We start from the raw sequence: 15493 nt of genomic DNA, 5'->3' as shown, positions 1-15493 counted from the left end.
TTTTATACTCCAATGAAAAGTTTTGGTTGGTTTGTTGGCTTCTTTTACATCACAAGACACCAACTGGTTAGTGTACTATTGGTTAAGCTTTTGGTGGATTACAGTTCTGAAACACTGGGTCCTAGGAAGCCCTACTATTCCGTAGTAGAAATATGGAATACTTACCATTTAGATCAATCTGTTACTTTATTAGGAATGACTCAGAGGTTGTAGTATGCCTCCAGGAGGACATTCATTTATTTATTTTATATTTTTGTTTAATAGGGTGAGAAGATATTCTATTTGATCAAGCCTACTGATGAAAATTTGGCTCTGTATGAGTCTTGGAGTTCATCTGTCACCCAGAGTGAAGTGTATTTTGGGGACAAGGTTGACAAATGTTACAAATGTGTTGTGAAGCAAGGACATACTTTATTTGTTCCAACAGGTAAGATTTTACCCTTATTACTAGGATGTAGCATGTTTAATCACCTGGGATTGTGTTATCCACATTTGGTTTCTCCTAAAATTTTGAATAAGAGAAAATAATAAAAAATTTTGAAATACAGATTTTCAAAACAAGTAATTAGTTCTTTAGATTCGCTGACAGTGATAACAGTTATCAGGGAAAGAACGGGTGTTTGTTACCAATTATAAGACAACAAATTAAAACTGAATTTGTATATCAGGGAAATAGTTCCGATTCATAGAACACACATTGCTCACCATTTGATAGCTATCCAGACTGAATTCTTATCTTAATTTTATAACACAATTTTATTTTTATAGCTTTTGGATATTGTAAGACCTACTTGGCAAAACTATTACAAAAACATCACATAAACTTCTTATGCTGTAGGCTAGAGGATTAGAAATAAAAGTTTGAGGTTTTGGGTTTGTTATTTCATGTCCGTCCCCGTCCGTCCCCCCCCCATTTTTTTTGTTTTCTGTCAGCAGGAAATCTAAGCTGTGGTGCAGCCTGTGAAGACTCTCTGAATCCAGATGAAGTGTCCCTAAATAAAATGGCAGAATATATAATTGTATTAATGTGTTAATTCCTTTTATTAAAAATAAAAGGATATTTGTAGATACATTTTGTGAAACTGTAGAGTTCATAAATTAATTTCAGCAGCTTCGTTTAAAAAAGATGCATAGACATTGTCTTTTCTTTAACAACATTTCTTGTAGCTGTCACCTAATAGCATCTGATCAATTACAGTACATTTTTAAGAAAGGAGAAACTTGAAGACAATTAAACTTCTTTATGTATTTAAAAAACCAGAAACATCCTTGAAACAAAACACCTCCCCCCCCACCCCCAAACTCCCAAATACCATAGGCTTTAGTCTTTAGTAAATCGTGTTTTGCCAATACAACAAGTGCCAGTTAATTTCTTGCATTTTCACTTATCCAGCCCTTCCATATAAATACTTTTAGTTATTTTATTATTAAAGATTTGTACTGGGTACTATCTTCCCTTTTTTGGGGGGAGGAAGCTTTAAATACATTGAGTAGGAAAACAGTGCATGATTCTACTTGTGGAATAAGCCTTGAAGATTATGTGCATTACCTTATTCTACCATGGACGACCTAGACAGACTACTGCATTTTTCTCATAGCTCAGCTCTCTGTGAGGGTTAGTGTTTACTGTTCTAGTTCATGACTTGTGCAGAATAAATACTACGTGGTAAGGAGCTATATATGAACTTAGGATTTCTGAACACCCATATTTTTTTAAAACCATATAGTGTTGGCAAGAGATTACATTAATTTTCCATTTATCTAAGTGTAAGGCCATACATCTGCGATCAAGGAATGCACAACTACAGAATGAAGAACTTGATTGTGACCCACAGATCTTGGAAAACAGTTACTGCTTCCCAAGTAATCAGCTAAATCTGAGAGCTCACTATAACATGGCCAAAAAGAAGAGTAGAATAAAATGATAATTTCTTATGTATATGTGTTTTTGTGTGTGTATACATACAAAATGGTACCTTTTAATGTAAATGTGTGTATACACATGTATGTATGTGTATACCCACGTACATGTGATGGAATATAGTGTGAGAACCAGTAAATTAAACTAGGTTTCAAGACAGGTGTTTAAAAAATGGGAAATTCTGTAAGACTGATTTAAAAAAAACCCCTGATCTCTACTGAAAGCCACTTTTGCTGTTCCTGATTGAACTTATGCTAGTGGATATCATAATTATTTTATAATCTCTGAAATGTGTTCAGAGTAGACTTCTGATTTCAAATTAATCTTGCGTGTAGATGAATAGCACCTACTGGGAAGCTCTTGAGAGTTATTTAGATATTATTCAAGATACTCTGTGTGGTCTACGCCAAATTTTCTTGCCTTGTTACATAGACCTTGATCAAAACAACAGCATAAAACCAGCAACTAGGAATGTAAAAAAGATTGAAATCCTGTGGTTGATACAGGTATGCCATAAAAGTCCTTGGTGTTGATGCAACAGTTGATACAACAGGTTTTGTTGTCAGTTTTGTCAGTGTGTGGGGAGATGGGTGTTCAAAGGATTGAAATACTCATGTTCCTTGGAGAGTCAGAGGTATTCATCTACTGTGATGAAAAATTGAAACCATATTAACAAATGCAAAATGCAGCTGGTAGCACAAGGCAATCTTCATTGCACTGCACTTCTCAAAGAACAGAAGTAAAACTGAACAATGTATGCTATTAATGAAAAAAAAAACCCTTAGGTTGTATGTGCCATTGTATTCTACATTCTCCTGTATACCGTTCTATAACTTACTTCCTACCCAGGCTACATAGTAGGCATGTTGCTTAGTCAGCGTCGTTGCTAGGTTTCGGGTTTTTTTACTTGTGGTACCACAACAACTAGAACTGGTTGTTCTTAACTGAATTGATTTAATGGTAATTTGCAATATATAGTTGCTTGTGATTTGGTATTATCATGCCTCAAGTTGGGGAGCTTTCTGTGTTTGTACATCTTGCCTATATTCAGTCAAACCATGAAGTAATCTGCAAATGTGTGGCCCCTCATCTTTTGCCAAGAGATCACCCATATGCATGCAAAATCAGAAAAAAAAAATCTTGAAAGAAGAAATTCTATTTGTAGCTTATTTACATTTAAGCTGCACTGTATAATTTTTAAAGGTAACTGTTTTTAATCAGGAAGCTAATATCATATGTTCTTTTGTGTACTTACTTGAAATTATCCAGTAGTAATCAGCTAGATTGATAGCATAACGTTGGCCGTGCTTTACCATGTTGAATAGTGGAGTTCACAGGGACAATATTTCAATTATGTGACAAATGTATATAGTCAGAGTGCCTAGACTGGTTTTAAATTGATCATAATTTCACTGGAATAGGATGATTGTATTTAGAATAATGAATGGAACTACGTCTGAATTCCTATTTGAGAAACTTCTCAATTGCTAAATGACTTTTTTATGTTGTACAAACAGCTCAGTTACTGTAAGCAACATGTAAATATTGAAGTAATGTAATTTCTATTCTATTTTGATGACTTTATCTTTGGTTCAATATGGTTTTCCTCTCCTGACTTGCTTATTTTTGTTGATTGGAGGGAAAACTTTTGGGAATTTTTACCTGAAAGATGAAAAATCACTGGTGGTCTTGCATTTCACCCCCATCCCGTGCCTCACCCCCCAGTGTAAAATGTCTTAACCATAACTCCTTCAGACAACCAGTTACCCTAGATTTCTGAAACACTGCAATTTACATGTTGTTAAAATTTAGATGACTTGTTCCCAGCACAGAATACAAATTTGATTGCTTTTTTGTTTCCAGGTACAGCATTTTTATTTGTATATGTATTTAAAAACAGTCTTAGAATAATTTATATCCATGTATTAAGTTTCAGAATCTGTCATTTCAGGCTGGATTCATGCTGTGCTCACATCTCAGGATTGTATGGCTTTTGGAGGAAACTTTTTGCACAACCTCAATATTGGCATGCAGCTCAGGTTAGTCTTAGCTCTTCCTGTATATTTTCCTCATTAAGTAGGATATTCTTTTAATAGATATTTTTCTTCATGCTCTTAACCAGGATCAAATCGGTACAGGCTCTCAAGCAGACAACAGTGGCATTTTCAGCTAGACATACTCTTATTTCACTTCTGCAAAGTTTGTTTCAAAAACAAAATGAAGGGTATGCAAGAATTTAAGTGAATAAAAGGAGAGAGGCAAAAAAAAGAAAGAAAAACTCTCCTTTAGAGATTAGTATAAGTTAGTAAAACAAAAATGAGCAAGCCCAGGTGTGCAACACAATTAAAGTGAGTGTCCTCAAGTCAGCATTTCTCTAAGGGCAGCTGTATTTAGTTTTTGTCCAAGATGTGGAGCTGTCTTCTAAACATATTGTTTTTATTTATTACAGTGGAATCCTGATAAAATTCCATCTGTTAAAAGATCACACATTGGGTTTGTATCCTAGTTTTATGAAGTCCAACTTTATTCTTAGAAGTGCCGCAGTCAAACTTGATAAGGTCAGAGCCTGGATGAGACCAGAGTTCATTATGTCTGTAGTCTTGTTGAGATTTAACTATGTGGTACTTGACTACTTTTATTTATTATGGCCATGGTTATTTTATTTTATTTTGGACATTGTGTCAATTTGAATTATTACATAGTTGAATAATGAATTTAATAATTAAAATATTCACGTTTTGTGATGTTTCTATTTATTCAGGTGTTATGAAATGGAGAAGAGGCTAAAAACCCCAGATCTTTTCAAATTTCCTTTCTTTGAAGCCATCTGTTGGTTTGTGGCCAAAAACTTACTGGAAACATTGAAAGGTAATCCTTGTTTAGTTTTAAGAGATACACATGTATCTGTGCTTGGAATTTTTTTCCCCCTCTCTCTTAGGTGGTAATAGAGAAAATGATACTGCTGTTGTATGTACAGACAACACTTTTTAAGCTGGAAAACCAGACCTGAATTCAATTTTTTTCGGAAAAGACATTATTTTTTTTTAACTAGATTTTAGTAAATACTGTACTGTGACAGTTCTAGATCCAACAGTTCTTGGTTTTAGTAAATGATTTTTCTGAAAACTACTTCAGTGATTAAAGGTTTCTAGGGTAACTTGCGCTGTGCAGAAATCTTAGTGCACTTGGTGATGCATGTAACTAACACTTTGTAGCAAGCTGCTGGAACCTTTGGACTATATTAGTGTTTTTCATCCAGTGCTGATGGTGTATCTGGTCAATGAAAATATTCTAGATTAGCAAACCAGAGTATCTGAGATCCTGGCACAGTGCAGTTATGCTACCAGCCAAATAGAATTAATTTGCCATTATATGAAAAGACCTTGTTAAGGAATATAGGAAACGTATTTCAATGGCAACAGTTTTTCACTCAGGCTTCTTCGATATCATTTAAGATCTTTGAGTACCCTTTGGTAGTCTTGCTCTCTTTCCAAGTGACTCACTAAATGTTCCCACTAACTTATATCTGTGGGTTTCATCCTGGTGGCTTCACAGCTGAATGAAGAGGTTTTCTTCCACTTCTACAATTGTCTTTGACCTTTTCAGTCAAACCACCTGTTGTCTTTTGCTCTTCGTTGTTGAAGGGAAAGGTGTCTGTGAAGGCTTTTGTAGGAAAGATGCATCAGTTCCTATGAGCTGTGTTTTAAATCATTTATATCAGTGCTTATCAACAGACATCTCAACAGCCTCTTGTTCTTAGTTGCCGATCCTTTCCAGACTTCCTCATCTAGTCCTGTAATCCTTATATCTGTACCTATGTATAACTGAGCTTGGGAGAGTCCTGTTTGACTTTGCCCTCTTTTCCTGAAATATTTTGCCCTCTGCCTGCTCCATTTAATCTTAATAATAAATGTCATATTCCAAACAATCTATTTCAAAGGAGAGAAATCAAACTTCAAAGGAGGCTGCTGAATTCAGGTTCTGCTTTGGAAGGGATCAGAATCTCGCATAACCTTTTTCTGATATGAAAACAGTAACAATTACTGAAAAGTATCTATTCTCCTTTCAGCAAGTGGAAATATTGGACTCTTGTTTCCTACAAGAGCATTTAAGCTTTCCGGATGAACCTAAAGCAACTCAGTAATCTTGCCAAATAGAACAAACTTGTAGAAAATTTTTCCTTCCAAAAAGGAGTATTTTCTTCTTGAAAGCCTGCTTTGGTTGGTCTCATACCTGTGTATTTAAAATTTATAACCTTGTCAGAAGGCACAGGAGCTGTATTCCTGTTGGAAAATGGGTGGGGTAAATGTTTCTAAGTCTTTTAGCTAACTATGAGTCATGTCCCATGCTCCCAGCTTTTCCCTCCGCTTTTTGTCCCATTACTCCTTGAGTACATAGACTAGGAGCCTCTTGTGACTCGTGTCTTAGGGGAGGGGTATGAAGCTTATATTATTTTTAATGTATGATTAGCAGATATTTTGTTGCAGAGCAATGCTATGATCTATAAATACATCATAAATCAAAACTGAGGTTTCCATGGTTAGAGAGAAGATTATGTTGGGCTTTGGCATTAAGACTCAGGTGGATTAGGTGTTTACAGGTCAGAATCCTTTGTTTTGTAAATAAGGAATGATCCCAGTTTAGTTGTGACAGGTAATGGTGATGGCAAACTTGTAAAATTTTGAGTACATGGTTGTTAGTAGTACTTTATGTGAAATTCAGGTCAATAAACAAAATCAGCACCATGTATCTTTCTGTTGGTTTTTTGTTGTTGTTGTTTTTTGGGTTTTTTTTTTTTGTTTTGTTTTTACAAAATATTAACAGGGTCATAAACATTTTGGTTTTGTCTTTTCATTGGCAAGCAGTGTTTTATGGTACTGTAGGTGTTGTAGCATTCACCTAAACTATTTTTCTTCGTAGTTCTTTGGGCTTCAGAATAGGTAACTTGTTCATCTACCCAACACTCATTAATTTGGATTACTCTTAGGTCATGCCTGTGGTGCTGCATTGTATTCTCAAAATTTTATCAACTGAGTCAGCTAGTGGGCAGAAAGAATCCTGCTGCAACTCAAAGGCCTGCTACTTCTTGTACCCTTTAACAAGTAGGAGGCATGTTGGAGGGAAGAATGGCTGTTTAGTAACAGAACTTCCCTTTTTCTGCCATCAGACTAATACAGCATCCATAAGAATAGTGTTTTATTAGTGTATTCTTTTAAGGGAATAAAATGAGCCCAATAGTTCTAGTGTTGGCCCATTTGCTATTGCAAGTGGAAGTACTTGTCAGGAATGTGGGGAGAGGTTACAATCTACTTTTGACTCTTTATGGAGGATTTGTCTTTTCCCTTCTTTTTTTCCCCATGAAGGAAAAGAGGAAATTGAAAAGGAATTACAATTACTTGGGAGCACCTGCTTTCTTAAGAAAAGCAGCTTCTGTAGCAGAGTGATTTCCACCCCCAGTCCCTTTTGATTCTGGGAGGAAAAATTATGTAGAGTGTGTGAGGGAGAACTGTGATACTTGGAAGGGTGACAGAAAATGTTTGGGGAGTGGAAGTGTGCTAGTGTGAACTCTTTGCTGTATGTATGGGAATAAGCAATAGGAATTCTAATTTAGAGATACATCCCACATCCTTCTGGACCCCTTTGACTAAAATATTTCTGAATGAAATGAAAGTGATTTCTTTCTTCATATATGTTTTTATTTCTTGTTCTGTATTTTAGATCAGTTTGTTCTAATTGACCTTTAGTATGTTGTAAACCATCCCTAATTCACACAAGAATAAGTCAAAAAAAGAAGATTTTATGTAGAATCACTTTAGGGTTGGGTTGGGTTTTTTGTTACAGTACGCACACAAATGCAGGATGTCACGTTTCATTTGCTTGCACATTTTTTCCTTTTTTGTGCTGTTACATAATGGCAACTTTATTGGCTGAATGGTAGGTATCATTCTATTGTTCCCACTGTTAGCGTGTTTCTAAATTGGTATTTGTATCCTTTTTAGAACTGAGGGAAGATGGTTTCCAGCCTCCAGGCTATTTAGTGCAAGGAGTGAAGGCTTTACTTACTGCTTTAAAATTATGGATGAAAAAAGAAGTAAGTATAAGTGATTTTGTTTGCTACTTTGGTGAGTTCTGTTGATTTAGAAGTAAGTGAAAGTCTCTGCCCTTTTAAAGTTTAGGGTTATTTTTGTCTGTTAATGGGTAATGAAAGACTCTATTGAAAGTAAGTACTGCTGATCTGGGGAAGAATCTTCATGACAATTTTATATTCATGATACTAATAAAGTCTTTTTAGACCAATTAATAAGCTCTTGCATTGTAGCTGACAGAAGTAGAATCTTGCTTCACCTCAGGATGGGATAAGAATGCTAGAGGATAAACTGATAAGGTGGTGCTTTTTCTAACAAATCTGTTTGTATAGTTGATTCATTATAGTCTGAGGCAACTGAGAGATGGAATATCCTGATATCTATGTTGCTGAAGAGTCAGTTTAGATTCAGATGAGGATATTAACTTCAGTTGAATACTGTCTGTGCTGCACATCGGCTGACTCTTGTAAAATCGTTAATGTGTTGTCTGTGCTGGCTTTGCTGGTGCTCTGCTCTCTAGGAAAGCTTATTTGTTTTGGCACAGCACTGGGTCTGGCCTAACTCCATGTGTTTTTTCATGTGCCTGAGCTAATAAGCCCTCTTGGAACCTGTGCTTATGGGAAGTGCTGTTCACTGACAGGCAGTTCGGTTCTGACTGAGCCTATTAGCTCTGTTTTGTTGCTGGCCATGCTGACTTGAACTGGCTCTTGGAGATCTGTTTGGTCTTTCTGCTTGCAAGTTCTCCTTGTAAGAGAATTTATTATACAACAGGTATAATATTTGCTCAACGCCGCATCCAACATAATGAGCTTTGTGGAACTGAACATGAGGTGCAAACACAGAGGTGGTTACTCTGTGGAATCAGCTGGGGTCTAGCCTGTGTAGCGTTACTGATTCCAGGTGAACCTTTGCTGGCTCTCTGTAACACCTCTGAGTTAGTTGGTTGTCCAGTGTCTGTCTATGTCCTTCTGGATCAAAGCTAGCTAGTAAGCAGAGTAGCAGTATTTACAGGATGCTGGGCCTAAGCTGTTAAACTGTATGTGAACCCAAGCTATCTCTGTGTCTATGGCATGGATAATAAGCAAGCCGTGTAATCAGACTGCTGGTAACAGATCAAACATAGCCTGTATAAGTCCTTATTTTAATTTGAAATTGGATTGGAATTCTTCTTTTCTAGATTGCTGTAGCATAGTATTGTAGCATTTGTGTACTGTCTAGTAGCTTATTAAATAGTTTGATTAATACTTCATATGGAATGTAATGTTTCCTACTTTTCTGTGGGGGAAAAAAATTTAAATTGCACATGCTGCATTCTGAATGCTTATTAATAAATGAGACCTGTGAGTATTCCCAAGCCACTGGCTGAACAGACACTTCAGTTGTGAGGAAACTGCACAGCAGGAGTGATCTAGTCGCAATGTTGTCTGCTGTCCACCAGCTATCATGTTTTGTACCTTGCGTTCATCTTTCCTAGCTACTGTTTCATAAGTGAGCAGATCTTTTCTTCACAGCAGGCCATGTGTGTGATAGGATTGTAGTTGTATGCAGTTGAAGACAGGAGGAGCTTTGTACATTGCTATACGATCTGCTCGTGCCGGGGATTTCAGACAGATTCTGAAAAAGAAATGACAAACAAATATGCCACAAATGAGAAGCCTACTCATGTGGTTTCAAATTCATATCATGGAGTATGTCTTTTCAAGATCTGAATTACCTTAGCAAATTGCTTTAAACTATTTGCTGGAGAATTTCAAACTCATTTTTATCAGGGCAGCAGTATCTTCATTTCTGCAATATTTTAAAACAGCCAAAAATTACAAGATACAGAGAATAGAGATTGAGTGCTAATAAAATTATTTGATTTTTCATATCTTGATTTGAATTCAATTTGTGCAAGGCTTTTATCAGTATGGGTATCCTATGATTACTTTGGTGCAGATCATCAGTATGCAGGTTAGTTGATATAGACAATACAGATGATGACCTATCCAGTTGTCTGAGCTCTTGGGTTTTATCTCTGGCTTCCTTCCAGCTTGTGTAAGCAATAGGTCTTAGATTCAATTTTTCAGATGTTTGATTCATGGATCAGTGGGATTATGTTCGGCAACTTTCTGTAAAATATTAGTAGCTGTTGTAAAAAAAAATCAGGGTTTTTTAAGGAGGGAGGAATGTGGATTTATTATTTTATTTTATCTTTATTTTTGTGTGTGTTTTTAAGTATTAATATACTTCATTATGATGCTAGTTTCCAAAGATGGGTGGATTCATTTACCAGCCAGGACTTTTTTATCTGTATCTCTTGATATAAGTCAAGTTTTGTTTTCCTCTGTGTATTTCAACATTTCCTGAAGCTCTTCAATTAATAATAGCTTTTTTTCATTATTTTCTACACCTGTAATTTACATCTGACATACTTAGGCTGTTTTGCTGCTACTGTTCTCCCTAATGCAAGAGAATTCCTTAGTCCCAAAGGCTGCTTGTTCCTTTTCCAAAAGGCAGTATGCAGAGACAACTTAAAACCAAGTTATTTAATAATGATAATTTTTCAGACATGGTGTCTGTAGGTATTCGTATTTCCTGCCCATCCTTTCTTTCTGTCAGACTGTTAGGTTATATATCCATTTGAATTTGTTTGCATATTTAAGTTGCTTGGCTGTTTTTTTCTTTTTTCTTCTTTTTTTTTTAATCCTAAAATGACCAGTAAGTTGCTGTAAAAATGGTACAGTTTAGTGACAGAGGTGCTGTGTTCCTAAGTGTGAATGTGTAGAGGTGATGCATTCAAAGAATGAACAATGGTAAATAATAGCAGCCGATTTAATCTTTCCTGTAGAAATAATGGCACTGAGACGAATGGTTGTACATGGTTATACATCCATGGTTGGGTTTTCTGTTATTTTGTGAGGTTTTTTTGGGGGGAAGAGAGCATTTGTTTTAATGACTGAGAGGAAGCCAGGTTCAACGAAATCCACACACAGTATCAAATTCCTTCTAGTAGTAATTCTGCTGCTGAATCTCATTTTTGAAATGTGGGTAGCTGATAGTGTTTGTGGGATTTTTTTTTCCATTTAAATAGTCAATTAAAGGGATACCAGACTTCGTGTCAGTCATTCTGGTCTATGTGTGAGTGCTGTTTTGTCTGTTTAATTTTAACTAAAAGTGTCTTGGAGCAAATTAAAACTATATATACAAAATACTAAATATATTTTTACTAGATCTAACTGTAGAGTGTTTAGACATACTCAGATTGGTAATAAATAAATAGGAAGCCTGTCTCTGATACTGTTTCAGAGGATTAGGGGGAACATAAACTGTTACGGTGTCCTTTTTTTTTATAAGGAATGATTTTTTAATTGCTTTCTCCAACCTACCAGATTTTAAATAAGCTGAGAAGGTAATTTTTAGAAGTCAAATGTGAGGCAGATGTCTAAAAAATCTGCACGTTGGTTACTCGTTATTATTCTTTATTTACTCTTTAGATTAAATTTTTGCCACAGTGAAATTCCCTTAGTCTTCAGCTGTTTTGAAGGTCATTACTCTAATGAGTTTCTGAAGTGTGGCTCTATACTGACCATGCTAAAGGGAAAAAAGAACGCTGACTGCTGCACTAAAGGGGTTTGGAATATTAGGTCACTGTCAGTATGGTTTTGTATTACTGCTTCTTTGGATTCTTGGAGTTTCTAAGAGAATCTGTAGGATGGCCGAACTTGAGGCTCCCTTATGTACCCTGGGCATCAGACATTGAGGGATATCTGCTGCCTTCTTAAGCTTGGACTGGAAGCTTCAGTGTGTGCGTGTGTTTCTGCCCTGGCGGTTTGCAGTCATTGTTGAAGAAATTAATCTGTTTTTTTCCTCTTAAACTTTTTCACTGTAGATTTGTTTATTTTGTCCTACTTCTGCTTTTGTCTGAGAAAATGAATTAAGTACCTTTTCTTCCCCCTTTGCATGCAGCTTGTAACAGAACATGCCTTTGAAATTCCAGACAACATTAGGCCTGGGCATCTCATAAAAGAGCTCTCAAAAGTGATTCGTTCTGTAGAGGTAAGAACAGAGGCAATGCTACATAAGTCTTCAGGGAAAAAAAAAATCTTTGAATTAGAGAAGTCGATAGTAGTTATGCTTCTGATTGTCCATATTTACCTTTTAAAATTTATTTAATATAATAGAAAATCAAGAGGAAAACTGTTAGGATTACTAAGCTATGGGTATTTCAGATAAAGAAAATATATAACAAGGGTGTTTTTTAAAAAAAGATTTTTTAAATGGTGAAATTATTTGTAGCTCAGTATTTTTAAAATGTTCTCACTTATAACTACTTAAATACTGTGAATATGTTGTTAAAGACTTTAATTTGAAATTCTGTGCATATTCCATTCACCTACCCTCTTGTTTATTAGTTCTGGTCCAGTTGTCATCTCTTTTGCTCTTTTCTTATGTTTTACCCCTATTTGTTATATAGTCAGTGTTTTTTTCTTTCTTTTTTTCCCCTCCTATACCAGTGTTTTGCTCCTTCATTCCTTAATGAATATTGATTCTTGAAAAGTTCTCACATTTGCATGTGGAGAGAACATTTCTGAGAACTGAAGAGAAATGTGATCTGTTAGGTCCAATACATGTCTACCCTATGCTGCCTTCATGAATAAAACCTTATGTTTTAGTGGCAACTTTTAGTGTTAAGCACTACTATTATGGGAGAGTTTAAAAGCCCCAAATGGGGAAGAGATGCAGTAGAACTAAGCTTTGTATATCAGATCCATAGGAAATATGTACTACTTCTCTAAAAGGCCTAACAGTTTTATTTCTATAATATACATTTAATTAAATTAATAGGAAGCACCACTTAAATATTTGGATTTATTCCTCTGAGACTATTCTGAAATATCTGTTTTTAATTAAAGGAGGAAAACAGCAAACTAGTTAAAACTCAGGGAATTCTTGGTGTGTGTCCAACTTCACGGTCTTCGCATGAAACAACTTCCCCTCACCACTCCAGACGAAGGGTGAGGAAACTGCGAGACCATGCTACCAAAACTCCTTCCAATCTGGACATCCTGGAACTCCACACCAGGGAGGTACTGAAAAGGCTGGAGATGTCACCATGGGAGGAGGCAAGTATTAAGTTATATGCAAGAAAAACAAAACCAGAGTGGGTTTCAAATCTCTGTTGCAAGGGAAAGTCTTTTAACATGTGTAAGAATACAGGCTACTGATCTTTGTCATATGAGACATGAATGGATTTGGTTTTGGCTTCTTTCTTTTGTGTTTTACTGTTAGGAATTTCTTCCTTTTTTTGTGGAGGCTCCTTTACCCTTTTAGTTCGGAAGGTGCCCTGAATCCACTACCTGCTTCAGGTATAGTTTTGAAGTAGGGTTGCTGTAGCTATCTAGTGCTGCTTTGAATCAGTTCTGTGAAGAAAAGGGAGCTTGCAAAGGCTTGATTTGATGAAGCTCTGAGCCAGACTGCTTGTCTATATGTTTTCAGATAGCTTCAGTTCAGTTCAGTTACTGTAATTTGATTAGCCTTGGGTTTTGGTGTGTTTCTATTTCCTGTATGACTTTGCCTCCCTACCAGTAAGCCTAAGGCTACCTTTGGTCTTTTTGTGGGGCTGTGGACTTTGTGGTGGTAGTACAAAGGTATCGCGGAGTGATCGAGCACAATGTAGTCTCTTGAAATATTCTTTTTTTCAGGTTCGATGACCTTACTTCAAAAAACAGCACAGAAATGGGAGGAGTGAGAGAGTGGAAATAAGTAGCTTTTTGAAAGGAAATAAGTAGCTTTCTGAGAATAAGAAATGCTGACAAATTTAGTTGGGACAGGATGGACTGTTGTAATGGAGGAATACTGATTTGGGCCCTTATATTGACGTTCATAAGTAATGAACAAGAGGCATTCAAATGTAGCCCCCAAAGACAGGAAGCTGAACTTAAAATTTACCACAAATAGTTAACCTGAGCAGTTCATTGCTATAAAAAAAAGTTTAGGAGTATTAGTTATTGTCATTTAATGTAGAAATATATTGTTCACTATCAGTATTGACTTGTGAAAAACAATATTATTTTATGTGTTCTTGGTTTGGCACATAAGTGTATTGTGATTGTTTCAGAGTATATGTCAAACGTAAATCGCTTTGAGCTAAAAAAATTCTGCTTATGGCAGGTTACTTTCCATTATTGATGTTTTACGGTCCTCTAAATCAGTTCTGGGATACTAATTCTAGGGACCAGATACCCAATCCAGGAGTTGCCTTATTACTTCCAAGCCCAGCTTTTGGCTTGCCTGTCTCTATTGGTATTTCTTTGTTTTGAATACAGCAATAATTCTCCAAATGAAACAGAAAAGGAGTGTTATAGTGAAGTTGTAGTTGTTCCAGATGCTTCAGGAGAGTATAGATGATTCAAGGAAGGAGAAGATGCAGTCTGCTGTTTTTAACATCCAAACATGAGCTTTCTTTAGTTGGTTGTCAGGGAGGTAACCATCCTGCTGCTGCGTTTAAGTGCAGAAAAAACAATTGAATTTACAGAAATAAATAATAAGCAACATTGCTTTTACTTCTTTAGGATACCACAAGCTCGAAACTGAACGGGAGATTTAACAAGCCTTTTCAGCCATCTTCTACAGTACCTGAATGGCGAGCAAAAGACAATGATCTTCGCCTTCTGCTGTCAAATGGAAGAATAATTAGGTACAAAAGGTTGACTGTGGATCACTTGCTCCTAGTCATTATGGTCTGGAGCATGCTAATTATTAACAACATTTCTTTTCTTCTTGTGGAGCCATAAGTTCCCTTTTACCAGTAGGATTCATGTTAGGAATATAGAAGGAATGCGCTGACTGTTGTCTGCTGTCCCCTAGTGGAGCCATGATTATGGAGTGAAGAGGAGATTCTTTGCATATTCCTTTGTTACGGCATGTCATTCAGTTGCCTAGTTGTGTTCGTACTGAAGGGAATGCTTCAAAGTAGAAACGGTTTATATCCATCTATTAGAGGGATTCTCATTAAAAGTGTTCTGGTGTAAAAATCCACATCTTTATGGAAATGACAGTTGTAACAGGGAGTAAAATGGGAATACCTACAATTCAAAATGAAGAGATGAGCGTAAGAGAATGGTACTGTTGTATCATGAGAGTGTGTTGTAAATAATGAAAGGAAGGCAATTGCTTCAGGTTTGTAAGAATAACATGATTTTTTTTTTTCCCCTTGTGAGACAGAGATGAGAGACGCCCATTTACAGATCGAAGTCTTTACACAGCGGATAGTGAAGATGAAGATGACAGGACAAGGTCAAAAAAGACAACTGTTAAGGTAGAAGACCAGTCCTCAGGATTTGAAGGAGAAGGGAATGCAGATGCCCAGAAACCACTGAACAGTAAGCTCATTTCTAAGTCCTATCAGTTGAACATTTTGATGATCTTGATTGAAGAGGGTCTAACTCTTGTGAAGTCTGACTGAAATGTTACCAAAGTATAGAAGATAAACTAATAGATAAGA

At 36.1% G+C, this 15493-nt stretch overlaps 1 protein-coding gene across 2 annotated transcripts in view; it reads left to right on the top strand.

The window, feature by feature from the left end:
• The window catches only part of KDM7A (lysine demethylase 7A), a 68614-nt gene that overhangs the window by 36995 nt on the left and 16126 nt on the right, over nucleotides 1-15493 (top strand). For both annotated transcript variants that reach the window (XM_064456898.1, XM_064456887.1), the window contains exons 7-14: nucleotides 265-427; nucleotides 3873-3960; nucleotides 4683-4789; nucleotides 7921-8012; nucleotides 11956-12045; nucleotides 12903-13112; nucleotides 14562-14686; nucleotides 15214-15371. In XM_064456898.1, the coding sequence (XP_064312968.1) occupies nucleotides 265-427; nucleotides 3873-3960; nucleotides 4683-4789; nucleotides 7921-8012; nucleotides 11956-12045; nucleotides 12903-13112; nucleotides 14562-14686; nucleotides 15214-15371 (1033 nt within the window). The remainder of the gene's footprint in view (nucleotides 1-264; nucleotides 428-3872; nucleotides 3961-4682; nucleotides 4790-7920; nucleotides 8013-11955; nucleotides 12046-12902; nucleotides 13113-14561; nucleotides 14687-15213; nucleotides 15372-15493) is intronic.

The sequence above is a fragment of the Phalacrocorax carbo genome, chromosome 1 (genome assembly GCF_963921805.1).
Source record: "Phalacrocorax carbo chromosome 1, bPhaCar2.1, whole genome shotgun sequence".
Classification (NCBI taxonomy): Eukaryota; Metazoa; Chordata; class Aves; order Suliformes; family Phalacrocoracidae; genus Phalacrocorax; species Phalacrocorax carbo.
Note: the sequence above shows the minus strand (reverse complement) of the source record. Positions and strands in the feature narration are given on the sequence as shown.